Source organism: Callionymus lyra, chromosome 14, assembly GCF_982586985.1.
Source record: "Callionymus lyra chromosome 14, fCalLyr1.hap1.1, whole genome shotgun sequence".
Lineage (NCBI taxonomy): Eukaryota > Metazoa > Chordata > Actinopteri > Syngnathiformes > Callionymidae > Callionymus > Callionymus lyra.
In genome coordinates this window covers 11,721,674-11,736,550 of record NC_141831.1, presented here as the reverse complement: position 1 = coordinate 11,736,550, position 14,877 = coordinate 11,721,674, and the positions used below count along the sequence as shown (strand labels likewise).

General features: G+C 36.7%; 2 protein-coding genes across 3 annotated transcripts in view; one reads left to right on the top strand and one right to left on the bottom strand.

Moving 5' to 3' along the window:
- Positions 1-4,253: 4,253 nt before the first annotated feature.
- gjb1a (gap junction protein beta 1a) lies at positions 4,254-8,161 on the bottom strand. Of its 2 annotated transcripts, none has more exons than XM_087807540.1 (2): positions 8,088-8,161; positions 4,254-5,628 (listed from the first exon to the last, which is right to left on the bottom strand). In XM_087807540.1, exon 2 carries the CDS (start codon positions 5,612-5,614, stop codon positions 4,901-4,903), a length of 714 nt encoding a protein of 237 aa, XP_087663666.1. In that variant the 5' UTR covers positions 5,615-5,628; positions 8,088-8,161; the 3' UTR covers positions 4,254-4,900. The 2 variants fall into 2 exon arrangements, with proteins under 2 accessions (XP_087663666.1, XP_087663665.1); XM_087807539.1 differs by lacking the exon at positions 8,088-8,161 and adding an exon at positions 7,774-8,081.
- Positions 8,162-12,466: 4,305 nt separating this feature from the next.
- ophn1 (oligophrenin 1) overlaps positions 12,467-14,877 on the top strand; it is a 46,973-nt gene continuing 44,562 nt past the window's right edge. The window contains exon 1 of the mRNA XM_087807341.1: positions 12,467-12,967. Within this exon, the coding sequence (XP_087663467.1) occupies positions 12,814-12,967 (154 nt within the window). The 5' untranslated portion in view covers positions 12,467-12,813. The remainder of the gene's footprint in view (positions 12,968-14,877) is intronic.

The window sequence follows — 14,877 nt, the reverse complement described above, 5'->3', positions numbered from 1 at the left end:
GAATAAGAATATCAAATTCTATGTGTAAAAAAGTTTGTAACAAGATTGGCTGAAAGTTGGATTGAGTAGTTTGGTACTCTTCTAGTTATGTCTGGTGGTACTATTATATCAACATTTATATATATTGAATTTAAAAGGCATAAAAATATATTTAATTTAGAAAATTGATTTTTTTAATTACTAAAATTACAATATATAAAATATATATTTATATACTGTATATAAAATGTGTTCCAACATGATTGGCTGAAAGTTCGATTAAGTAGCTCGGTACTCTTCTAGTATTGTCTGGTGGAAATATTATACCAACATTATGCTATAAATAAAAAATATATTCCATTTTTTTGTAAAAAATTAAATAAAATAAAAATAAGTCATTTTGAAAATAATCAAAAATCTGGATTCAATACTATTAAAAAAACAAAAAAACAATACACACGTTATTGAATGTAATTATTTTTTAAAAACTCTGCTAGTTTTAACTTTTCTTAATACGAAAAAGAAAAAAGTTTCAACTCTGATGTTAAATTCAACCATTTTTAATGGAGCTGATACATTCAATGATAACAAACAACCAGGGCCACATAAAATGTGCTCAAAGGGCTCCAAAAGGGCTCCTGACTTGTGGTCCTGGTGCATCATGTAAATGTCAACCGTCACAGAGCCACGTTTCTCTTCCTCTCCACGAGAAGACGCCGACGAACAGAAAGAGTCATATTATCGTAGAAGTTGCCATGAGACTCCCTCGCTTCCACTCAGGTCTTGTGACACAGGAGCCAACTCTGAACCTCCTTGCGCTGGATTTAGGTTAGTTTATATGTCATGGGGGGGCTATAGGTTACAAACAAAAAATGTGACTTCAAAAATAGTTCCTGCTCGTCCTCTAGGTGCCGGAACAACGTCTCCATATTGAAAACAACAATTTTTCCAGATGGAAATATTAAGATGATTTATCAATATGTTTAAAAAAAAAAGTTAAAACTCACCTGATTATTTTCATCCCTCGCTCCAAAGAGTCTCTGGCTATGGTTGGTCCACCTTCTCCTGAACTTGTGACAGTAGTACCAGCAGCAACAGAAGTATCTTCTCACTGGAGAGGCTCCGCCCCCTCTGACTGACGCTAACACGAAAACAGTTTAAAAAAAAAGAATCCCTTCAGGTCTGTTGAGAGAGTAGTGGCAGCTCAGACAGTGAGACTCGGGTTCTAGACCTACATGTTGGTCTATATTTAAATCACGTGAGGGAGGGGGGGGGGAGGTAGGTGATGGTCTCATGGCAAACGCCGTGGCCTTCAGGGATCCGACCTTTGACATAATAAAGACTCATATTGTTGTTTTTTTTTATCCATACATCTATCGACTCGTTCAAGTTTGGATGCAAATTTCTATAAACTCTAAAAGATACTCTTCTTAAAACACGCCCGAAGCCGACGAGAACAGCCGACCTTTGTCGTGACCTCACATATGAGACTTTGATTATGACACGTTATCTTGTTCATCGCGACTCTCTCAATTTATCGGAGGCGGGAACCCAGGATTTAAGAAAGAAGTCATTGATCTGCGTCGAGTCGCTATAGCTCGGGGGGGTCATTTGGGTCTGATGTCAAGTTCATTTTTCTTAAAACATGCATCATCGCGGCGCCTCGTCGGAGCAGATCTTCTATCTCTTTTACACACTGGATTTCACGCGCTGTCGTCCGCTCGCTAAATTATCTGTTATTTATTCCATCTAAAAACACGTTTCCAAAGTTAGACTAACTGGATTCATCGATTGTTTTGACTTTATTTTAACCATTTTACTGTGTTCTGCTCTATAATAATATTTTATTTATTAAACAGAATTGTTGTTTTAGTCGAATGTGCCATTAAAAAAAGGAAACTCAAGTTTTTAGGGGGTTTTTTTTTTATGAAAAACACCTAAATGTGAATGTTGCAATATTTTTTTCTTATCATTTTTTCTTATATTTGTTATGTTGTCAAGTCACTGTTGATCTATATTATGTGTCCTGTAATAAAAAACAAACTTTTTTTTTTTTCAAAAACATTAATTGGGATTTATAGATAACCATGTTTTTTTTCTAAACAATCGTAGATAATGTAAGTTGTAATATTGATTTTATTTTATGCACTTTTTTTTAAACCGTGAGAAATCAGCTCCTTGGCAGAGGTATGCACTGTCTTAGTGCTTCTAAAGTTACCATAGAAAAAAGTCTTTATTGTCATTACATTAACATTAAAAAATACACAAAACACAAAGAACTGAAGCGGTAACAAATAAAAAATGTTATCTTATGTTAGCTTATGTATCTTATAATCTTATATTATATATGTTTTCTAATGGATTTATGGATTTAAAGGAGTATTTCTTTCTTTCAACCAAATCTCTGCATTATTATTCGCTACACATTATTTTGTGACCCATTTTTCTTGCCACATTAAAAATTAAAAATAAAGTTTTTTTTAGTTGTGAACGGGATCTGAGAACAGCTATGGAAGTAGATCAGTTTTTTTTTTAACATTAAACTATTCATTTATTTTTTCGAATAATTCAAATTAATCCTTTTTATATTGTAAAAATCAATTTATTTTTGTTTTAATAATTTAATTCAATCATTTCTATATTTAAAAGGTTGAATTTATTCCTTTAAATAATTAAATAAAATAATTTAATTTTTTTAAAGTGAAAAGCAAGAAATGTTTACACATAGAGTTTAATGTTCTTAATCCAAAATTTAAAAAATATATTTTTTAATTGAATATCTTTTTATTTGTAGCCTTTCAATTCAATATTAAAACTAACCACCAGACAATACCATAAGAATACAGAGCTACATGTGGACAAAACGTTGGATCTATATATGGTTTCGAAGGTCATGTCGACTTCACCAAAAATATCTGAAACTTGTTAATCACCGGACGAAACGTTCTTTTGTGTGTTTTTGCGGACGGTGCCGACGAGCGTCTCCTCGGCGTGACCTCGGCAGGTGGGTCAAGTTGTCGTTCCATAAAAAGAGGAAATGGCTTCAAACCCGGTGACCGCGGGTCCAGCTGTCTGAGGGGTCAAAGCATTGTCACCCGGGGTTCCGACCCCTCTACGCCCGCAAGCTATTGATAACCCGCGACCCTCCTCCCCGGCCTTGAGAGAGCATTTAATCGGAGCGAGATCTCCGGCCACAGGTGTTGGTGTTGGTTTGAAAACAATTCTCTAGTTTGATTCTGCAGGACGTCTGATCCCAGTGAGAAGGTTGTGAAATAAATCAACAGATGCATGATGTGGTGTTCGGGGAGAAAAGATCACCTTTCATGCCCGAGCTCCGTTTGTACTTGTCAATGTTCTGCTCACTTTTCTGTGAAATCGACTTATGACTTGGATTAACCACGGGGGTGATGAGTGCCACATGAGTCCACTTTATTTTCGAGGCTGAGAACATTTCAAATAAATAAACTTAAGTCAACTTTTTTTTACTAGGAAAACTGCTTTTCTTAACACTTTTGTGAATCAGATTTTCAGATAATGTTTTGTTTTTGATTCCATAAATACACTTATAATTCAAATTATATTTACTGATAGAGAGAGAGAGAGAGAGGGAGAGAGAGGGAGAGAGAGAGAGAGAGAGAGAGAGAGAGGGGGATGGATGGATGGATGGATGGATGGATGGATGGATGGATGGATGGATGGATGGATGGATAGATATTTATTTATTTTGTTTTATTTTATATATACTTTAATATGTTATTTTTATTTTTATTTATTATATTTATTTTTTATATGTGTTTTAATAAACAACAATACACAAAAAAAGTAAATGTAAAACAACAACATATTAAAAATAAAATAAAAAGAATGCACATAACATAGAATGTGTTGGATTTTCGTTTCTTGCAAAAATATATCTAATATAGTCAGATCTGAAATAGTAAATTATTTGTCATATAAATGTAAATCTACTTCTTATTTTTTAAGTGAGCATTTACATTTTGTAGATTCCCTAAACAAAATGTCCTTCTTTCTTTTAATGTTGGTGTTTCCTCCTTGTACTAGTTCTAGGTAATGGTTTTCTTACAAGCTACAAACATTGTTTTTACAATACTATCATTATTACTTTTTAAATATATAATTGATATATTTTTAAATGTTCAAATAGTCTTGTTGCGAGAATAAAATGTATTTTTTGTATTATTATCTTGTACATGAACAATGAGTCCAGAGTTTGAAAAAAAAATGCTTTTATTCAAATAAAATAAATATTATTGACAAAAAAACAATAACATAATTTTGCTGTTTTTACTCGTGTTCTAAAAAAAAACATAAACAAATCTTAAAGGTATATTTTCAAATTTAATTTCAAAATAAAAAACGAAAAATAACAAAAAACAGTACAAAGGGAAAGCAGTAATACATTAATGATTAATTTTCAAGTAAATAATAATTCTCAAGTAAATAATAATAATAAACAAGACAAAGCATCAACATCTTAACATTTTATTTCTGTACAAAATGGTTTTAAAATAAAAGTGCTGAATATTTTTTATATTAATATAATTTATCTTCAACTTTCACACGAACGTTCCTCTTGTTAGCGACAAAAATCATCATTAAAACGGTTACGTCTCAGGGAAAATGGCAAGAAAAAAAAAAAAGGTGACGGTCAAGCTGAAAACTTGTGATTACAGCAGTGTTTGGGTTCCGTGAGTCACCTCTCTGCCTCCTTAATCCATTTACTTTCAAAAGGATCCATGAAGAGGATCCTCTCAGAGGCACAAAGCTGCTACTGTGAGCTGCGACGGGACGTCACACCTACATTTGGGTCAGATTTTTTATTTTATTTTTGCGTCCCCTTGGAATCAGAAAGAAACCTAAAGTGCAAAACAGGAGTCCTTTTCGATCGGGTCGACCGGAACTAAAGCTTTTTTTGGATCCAGGCCGTCACGGTGGAGTCGCCGGGGCTGGTGGGGGGTTTGCTGCAGGTCTTCCCCACCAGGAAGACCACCTCGGCGACGTTCAGCAGGATGCAGACCCCCGACGCCGCCAGCATGAACACGGTGAAGACGGTCTTCTCGGTGGGCCGGGACACGAAGCAGTCCACCACGTTGGGACACGGGTACGAGTCGCACTTGACCAGCCGGATCATCTTGTACCCCGGGTAGATCATGTAGAACAGGAGCATGAAGGTGACCTCCAGGATGATCCGGAACATCAGGCTGATGACGTAGGTCCACCACAGGGCACCTGTGATCTTCATCTTCTGGGTCTTGATCAGCTCCAGGTCTTTGGGGTTGGCCCGGCCCGAGAGTTTGTAGAGCCTCTTGTCCACGTGCCGGCGGTGGGCCACGTGCATGGCCACCAGGAGGGCCGGCGTGGAGACCAGGATGAGCTGGAGGGCCCAGAGGCGGATGTGGGAGATGGGGAAGAAGTGGTCGTAGCAGACGCTGTTGCAGCCCGGCTGCTGGGTGTTGCAGGTGAAGCCCGACTTCTCGTCGCCCCACACGCTCTCCGCCGCCACCACCAGGACCAGGATGCGGAAGATGAAGAGGACGGAGAGCCAGATGCGGCCGATGCCCGTGGAGTGTCTGTTCACGCCGCTGATGACGGCGTAGAAGGAGGCCCAGTTCATCTTTGGATCCGGGTCTGAGGGAACAGAACTATCGATGAAATGACATCCTTGATGTATGATGTTAATACGGTGAATCTTGTAGGCATGGGATGTTCGACTTGACAGGAGACTGTGGTGTCAATAAAGTTTTGAGACTGACGCCAAATTTTGTGTCCATCTATTAAGTGTTTATTTACTGAGTAATACTATGGAGTCACTGTGACTAATACAATGGAGTCTCGCAGAGTAATACTATGGAGCCTTGCTGAGTAATATTATAGAGCCTCGCTAAGTAATACTATGGAGCCTCGCAGAGTAATACTACAGAGCCTTGCTGAGTAATACTATGGAGCCTCGCTGATTAATACTATTGAGCTTCGCTGAGAAATACAATGGAGTCTCGCTGAGTAATACTACAGAGCCTTGCTGAGTAGTACTATGAAGCCTAGCTGATTAATACTATTGAGCCTCGCTGAGTAATACTATGGAGCCTCGCAGAGTAATACTACAGAGCCTTGCTGAGTAATACTATGGAGCCTCGCTGATTAATACTATTGAGCTTCGCTGAGTAATACAATGGAGTCTCGCTGAGTAATACTATTGAGCCTAGCTGATTAATACTATTGAGCCTCGCTGAGTAATACTATGGAGTCTCGCTGAGTAATACTATGGAGCCTCGCTGAGTAATACTATGGAGCCTCGATGATTAATACTATTGAGCTTTGCTGAGTAATACAATGGACTCTCGCAGAGTAATACTATTGAGCCTATCTGATTAATACTATTGAGTCTCGCTGAGTAATACTATGAAGTCTCACTGAGTAATACTATAGAGCCTCGCTGAGTAATACTATGGAGTCTCGCTGATTAATACTATAGAGCCTCGCTGAGTAATAGTATTGAGTCTCGCTAAGTAATACTATGGAGTCTCGCTGAGTAATACTATGGAGTCTCGCTGAGTAATATTATTGAGCCTCACTGAGTAATACTATGGAGTCTTGCTGAAGTATAATACCGAGTCTTGATGAGTAATACTACAGAGCCTAGCAAAGTAATACTATGGAGCCTCGTAGAGTAATAATAAAGAGCCTCGAGGATACTACAGTGACTTGCAGCGTTGGTTCATAGAGCGAGAAAAAAGATCAATAAGGTTATTTGATTTTTGTTATGTTGGCTATAATTGAGTCCCTATTTTAATTGGATCTACAAGATGTTTTTTCTTTGATAACTACTACAAGAGTTTTGCTGTAATAGTATAGTATAGGAGGTGTTTGAATGGAGACCGATATCCTCTAGTGGTAAAATAGCATAACTGCGTGTAAACGGTCACACAATGGTTACGAGCCTTGACTACAAATCTAGACAAAATTTTAAACGTTGACAAAACTAGTCGCGTTTGTCAAACTAGTAACCAATGGCCAATAAATTCCACCGGTTAATTGTGTCTGACGGTTACTCACCTGAGCTTGTGTTGAGTCTCATTTCGATCGTGACAAGTTAACTAGAAAGTAAAACTTACGTTTGAGAAAACGAATTTGTTTGGTGAAGAAGAAAAGAATAAAAACGCTACAACAACAAGAAAAGTTCCTGCTGTCCTATTTCTATATAAAAAAATATAAAAATAAATCAAGAATAAAAGTGGGGGGGCCACATGGGCATCAGTTGTTTTGGCCCTATTAAGGTCAACTTTTAATTTGAATACTCAAAATAAATTTACTAGCTACTGCAAACAAATCCTTCTTTATTTTCAAACTTGAATCCCATTGTCACAGTTTTTTTTTAAAGTAATTCAATTACTTCTTTTCTGACTGATTGGTCTTTAAAGAAAATATTTTTCCCGATACAACAGTGCTTTACAAAAGTTTTTGATTATTGATACAGAAACGTTAACAAGCTGAAAGTACAAACTGTCTTAAAGAAAAAAATCTGTATATTCATTAATCTTGATTAGAATGAATAAAACATTTGTTTTAAGACGTCATAAAAGAAGAAAAACAATTTATAATTTCAAAAGTTTAATTGGATCATTTATTTTAAATACACAATTCTAGTTATGGGAAGTTTTTACAAGCATTTTTTTTTGTCGGTTAATCTTCAAACTTGACATTAAAACAAGGTTAAAAAAAAACGCCAAAATATCCTATTTTGGACAAGAATAATCCTTCAAGGTGAGTAGTTACCGGGCTCAGCAGCAGGTGAAAGAGGCTGGACGGGCATGGATGGTCGAGTCCAGAGAAGATGGACGACTCTCTGTCTCCCTCTGGAGTCTGTGGCTCACTTTTAAAAACTCCATGGTCATGTGACTCAGCTTCATCAAATTATCTGTAAATCTCTGTCATAATTGGGGAGGCAGCTGCTCCTCCTCGTACAATAGAGGAGACTCTATCCACGGCATGAATAATTCAAGAACAGCTGCGACACCAAAACACGCTCTTGCTCCTCCATGTTGGAAGTGATGTGATGGGAAAAGTAAAAAAAGAAAAGAAGATCTTACCGTCAGCACCTCGGTACGAACATCCTCACCCCGGGATCTGGCAGCATCATGACCTCCGAAACGGTGATGGTTCGGTCCGACTCTCGCCACTGCCCCGCACTGGAACCGGTCATATGCTCCGGCGCCGCCGACATTAGCATACAAAGGTCGCCATTGACCCCCGACTTCAAACAAAACAGACTCACAATTCAGAACAAATGTTCCGACTCGAGGAATCTGTGCAGAGGGAGGGCGGCGGACTCGGGCCGACGTTCCCGCATTGTCCTCTGTTCTGGACCGGAAGTTCGAGGGTGTGTTTGACGCAAAATATATCAAAGGGCCCAAATAAAAAGCGTGACGCAGAATATCCCAAATGCAACTCCTATGACATTTTATACTGAGAAAAAAAGTTGTTTTTTTAGGTATTCATGGTTTGGTTTCTGGTAGTCAATTGACTATTAGCATCAATACAAATAGTACTGTGACACTCAAAACACCCATACCTACGCCAAGGACACACTTTCACGTGATGTTTTGAAAAAACACAACAAACAAGGAAACGATAACAAGTGTAAAAAAAAAGAAGGAATATATTAACAGGGGTTCTAACCGGCATCCCCTGACATTCTTGTATGGTTCTACGTATGTTCTGGACAGGAAGTTCGAGGGTGTGTTTGACGCAAAAAATAATCAAAGGGCCCAAATAAAAAGCGTGACGCAGAATATCCCCAAGGTCGAAAGGACGTTTAGGTTTTTTTTATGTTCAATACGAACAAAGAAGTTTAATTTAAGAGGTGATGTCGATGCATTTTTCTCACGTCAATACCTATGAAACTGTATATGGACAAAACCAGTGCCTTGAGGCACTCCATACAAATTACTTACTTACTTACTTTTGTATCTCTGAGTCACATGATACTTTTGATAAGTACTTTATGGTTTTACCATTGCGATCTTTTCATTAAGGACCCTATAATGGACTATTAGAAATACAAATACCGTGACACTACTGACCATATTGACCAGGATTCCAACCGGCATCACCAGGGTGACGTCCCGTTTTTTTTTTTGACACAAAATTCAACTCCTATGACAGAAAAAAAGTTGTATTTTAGATATTCATGGATTGTTTTTGTTTATCAATGGACTATTACCATCAAAAACGAATAGTACTTTGATACTCGTGACACACATACCTACGCCAAGGAGACACTTTCACGTGATGTTTTAGAAAAACACACCAAACAATGAAAACGATAACACAACTTCTATGATTAAAGATCAGTGTAAAATAAAAAAAGGAATATATTAACAGAGATTCTAACCGGCATCCCCTGATGTTCCGTTATGGTTCTATGTTCTGAAGTTGAGGAAGTTTTGACGGCAAATATCCCAAGATCAGCATGAAACCAAGTTATTTTGTAAATGAAAACCCTCCAAAGAACATAATTAAATTTTCCATCATTTTCAATACATATGAAATTGTATAGTGACACAAACTGTGCTTTGAGGCACTCCATGGTTTTTTGACATGATATATTTGATCATTACTTGATTGTATAACCATTGTGATAGTTTTGACTATATTATGGACTATTGAATATGAAATTACTGTGACACTCATAACACCCATACCTACGCCAAGTTGCTAATTTCACGTGAAGTTAAAAAAACACAGCCAGCGATTAAATCAATAACACAACATCTATGATACAAGGTCAGTGTTGCTTACCACGAAAAAGTTATATATTGACAGAGATTCCAACCGGCAACACCTGACGTTCCTGTATGGTTCTATGTTCTGGACAGAAAGTTGAGGGTGTTTTTTGACTCAAAATATCCCAAAATTGACATGAAACTACAGTGGTTTTTATGTGAAAATACTCTAAAGAACAAAAGTAAAGTGTTGATATTTAGACATTTTCCATCATTTTCAATACCTATGATATTGTATAGTGACAAAAGTGTTGCTTTTAGGTGTTCCATGGTTTCTTGTTTCTCTGTCAATCACATGACACACTTGATTGCGTAACAATTGTTACTGTCGACTGGATACTGAACTATTAAATAGATAAATAGAATATAAAGTAAATTAATTTTACATTTCAAATGTTGAAACTTTTAATTTTGTATTGGATTTTTTTGTTGAATGTGTCTGTATTGAATCAGATAATTTTGATTTAATTTTTTCTGCCTTTTTAAAAAATATTAAAATAGGATATTTAAATATCTTCGAAATTAACTAATTTTCTTTCCACACACAGCCTTGACACGTACCTAACACGCATACCTACGCCAAGGAGCTAAATTCATGTGACCTTTTAAAAACACCCTGACAATTTAAATCAGTAACACAACTTTCAAGATTCAAGAGTTCGCTCACGACAAAATAAGTAAAATCTCAGTCACGTGGAAGTTGATATATATCGTGGTGATTGGATTGAATGTTGTTTTGAACAGAACCAGGTGCTTGAGCAGCAGCAGTGAGAGGCCATACACGTGAAGGAGGAATCTTTCATTTCACCGTTACATTAAATTCACACTTGAACAGTGGTGGGAAATGAAATTTCTTCAGGGGCCACATTTTATACAGTGACTGTTTTGAGGGGCCGTCAACAAAAAAAGGAGCAAAAAGTCTAAATACAGTAAATCACAAAGAAAACCCTGTAATTAATAAAAAACATCTAATAAGATAAATAGGCTTCAAATGGGACTTTATTGTATTTTATATAACTTTTTTTTATCGTATGTGAAAGCACTTTTTTTTTAAATAATATTTAAAAAAAATATTCAATAACATTTTTTGATGTGTAATAAAAGACACAAATTGAAAAAAAAATTATAAAAAAAATAGTTGGACTAGTAATGAATTATACAAATAAATAAACTAAATACAACACAAAAAAAAAAGTTAGTTTATTCGTCAATGAGTTTTCCCGGGAACCATGTCAAGACAAACCTGTTTAAAAGTCAAGTTTACAAATAATTTGAATGATTTAAAATCCTGACAGAAACAAACACTAATGCTGAGGTGGTGATAAAAGTCTCTCCGCTCACACTAGTTAACACCTTTTAAAAACATCCAAAGTTCAATCCTATCATTTATATTTCCATTGTTGTCAGGCAGGTGTTGTCGAGTTTTTTACATTCCTGTGTAATGATTCTTGTATTACCTGTTCAGTGACACACATGCTCTAATGTGGATCATCTGTATCTAAAGATATGTTTTAAAAGTCCTAAATCATCACCAAGTATTTTCGTGTCCAAATGTGCTGAGTTAGAATGTATTTTTTACTAGATTGGACTGGACAGGTTTAGCTCGAAGGGCGACATCTAGGGGACATCATTTGCCACTGCATAAAAAGCAAATTGCAAAATGTACCGAAAGGTGGCAACAACAACCACGATAATAAAAATAATAATATAATGATAAAGTACTTATGTTGACGTTTATTTTTTGTCGATTCTCAAAAGCATATACATTTTTAACAAGTGCATTTTTTGATCATCTATGATTGTTTTACAAACACATATAAAGACATACAGTACACATATTAAAAATAAAAAACACAACAATAAATAGAAAGTTGTATTGAATTTAAAATTAAGTATTTGATAAAACTGGATGATATTCTTTAGCAATTATATATTGTATGCAAAATACAAGAAAATGCCATACATTGAAAATGATTAAATCGTTTTGTTAGTTGATTAACCTTCATTCACTACTTTCTATTGTTTATTCTGTTGATCTTTCTCAGGTTTTTATATCTAAATCTTATGTGCATTTCTTATCCTTAAACATAGGGGTTTTTATGGACTTAAATGTTTGCCATCGGACTTTGAACATGAGTTTCTTACACATAATTTTTACAGCGTCAAAATGTACCTTAGAACACTTTTATTATTCTTATTTTGACGTCTATTTTTCCCCAACCATAAATAAATAAATTAAGTGTCAACTTGTAATGTAATCCCATGTATTAAAAAAATCAATTAAACATTGTAATGTAAATACAAATTAAATGAAAACGAATTCAACGTTAAATTTCAATGTTGTAAAAAAAAATGTGTTTAAGAAATTCAAAGTCAAAATTCGATGTCACACATTTACTACCATATGTTTAAACTCAAAAGTTTGTTACAAAAATGACACAAAAACCCATCAACTCCATAATTGGGCTGCGGCCCCTTTAAGGGCGTCATGGGTGTGGAAAAGGGGGAAGTTTTATGAAGCCGAGGGATGGACGGACACGTTCCATTCTGCTTGAGCGTATACTTTTTGCACAGAAATCGCTCGCCTTGATGGTTGGACTAACACATAAACGAACTAAATAATCTGAAAACTACACAATACGTTATAAATTTGCGTTGAATTAAGTTATTAATATAGTTTATATTTATTGATGATAAAAAGGAAGTGAAGGAGGGGTGCCACGCTTTTGAACGGAACGCGGGCCCACCGATGGATTCTCGCCGCTCTCCTGCGCCGCAAACGAAGAAAAAGTGTCGGAGCGTCGCAGGATTGGCGTGAATAAAGCGCGTAAACACTGACAGAGGAGAGGAACCGAGAAACGGGGAAGTAAACACACTCCCCGCCTCTTCCCTGCTCACTTCTGTGCACGTTTGAGTCGAGTTTAACGCCCTCTCTATGCTGAACCGACGCTGGAATAGACGAGTGTGGGCTGCACTCTGTCCATTGTTTTGGTAGAAGAAGAAGAAGAAGGAGAAGAAGAAGAAGAAGAAGATGGGTCATCCTCCTCTGGAGTTCAGCGACTGCTACCTGGACAGTCCAGAGTTCAGGGAGGCGCTGAAGTGCTACGAGCAGGAGCTGGAGAGGACGAGCAAGAGTCTGAAGGAGTTGATCAAGGATGGAAATGGTGTGATCTCTGCCATCAGAGGTGAGAGGTCATGGGTGTGTTCATGCATGTCATGTCTTATTATTGTTGTACCTCTATAAACGTACTCACAAGTTTCATAAGTCTTCCTCTCCAAGATCCAGCAAGTCCCTCATCACGACCATGTTTCTAACTTATTACTTTATAAAGTTCTCCCGAAATCCTGGCGAACGAGAGGTTACGAGAGCGGAGTACATAATGGGTTCACTTCTCCTCCAGCCAGCTTCAGCATCACGCCCCCTGCTTTGTTTATACAACGAGTGCCTCGGAGGTGGGGACTTCCGGGGTCTATGACGCGTGCTGACGAACCGATGTGTTTGACCAATCGCAGCGGAGTGGGCGGGGTTATGGTAAACAAGATTTCATCTCCAGAAAATGTGGGCGGGGCTTGAGATCGTTTTCTAATGTAAATACTTAAAGTAGAATAAAGTAAGTAATCTATTTAAGACACACTCAAATCAACACTTAGGTTGGTCTTTAATAATGCAAAGACTACTTAAAGTGATAGAACACCCCTCATTTTATATGTCACTCATGTTCTACTCACCCTCATGTCGACTAATGGTTGGGATTCTTTTCTGAGTAATGTGTACATTTTTAAGTAAGTACTAACACGTTTCAAGATGGAGCAAGTCCCTCATCACGACCCTCATGTTTTGAACTTATTACTTTATAAAGTTCTCCCGAAATCCTGGCGAACGAGAGGTTACGAGAGTCCATTATGACGTAGCAATGGCTTCACTCCTCCAACTGTAATCACACTTTGTTTATACAAAGAGTGCCTCGGAGGTGGGGACTTCCGGGATCTATGACGCGCGGTGACGAACCTGAAATGTTTGACCAATCGCAGCAGAGTGGGCGTGGTTATGGTAAACAAGATTTCATCTCCAGAAAATGTGGACCATTTTCTAATGTAAAATACTTAAAGTACAATAAAGTAAGTAATCTATTTAAAACACACTCAAATAAACACATTGGTTTGTCTTTAATAACACAAAAACTACTTAATAGTAGTAATAGTACACCCGTCATTTTATATGTCACTCATGTCGACTAATGGTTGGGATTCCTTTTAGTAGTAAGTAAATAAGTTATTATTATTTGTAAAGCGCCTTGCCTGAGCCGGACAAACAAAGCGCTTAAACAATAATAATAATAATAAGAATCTCTATTTATATAGCGCCTTTCTAGACCAGGGTCACAAAGCGCATTGACAGCCTTTCACAATCAAAACAATACTCAGCGAAGCTATTTGCTATAAAAGGACTAGACAACAATAAACATACATGTCTTTTCATTTTAATGTAGCGACTAGAGCTAAGTTGTTTACGTCTCGATCTTCGTCCATAAAGACAAACTTAAAGACATCCAAATACCTACCTTACTTAGTTACTTACTTACTTACATACTGCTCGTCTTTAACGTCCATCTTGTATTTAAGCCCCGACATTAGAAATTGTTCCGGAAAAACTTTTTATTTTTGTCTTGATTGTTTTTAGTGGAACCTGCTAGCTAGGCCAACATCCTACACAGACAGGAAGTTCTCAGGGTAAATATCGCGAACGCTTCCTAGTCTACTGACTAAACAAGAAGCGCTCGCAAAAGGAACGGATTATTCTGAAAATAATAATAATAATCCCATGTATAATACAAATTAAATAACTTGTGTCTTGTTTGTAGCAAAAGTTATCAGTCTCTCATCTTAAAATATAGAATTACTCTTTCAATCGATTTCTTATGTCGAGGCTTCAATATAAGAGGGACGTTAAAGACGAGAAATATGGAGGTATTTGGATGTTTTATGGGATCTTTTTTGGACAAAGTCAAGTGATTCCTGTTCAAAAACGTCATTTTGACTTTTGCCTACCTTTTGTCGACATGAGGGTGAGTAGAAAACAAGTGAATTTTGGGTG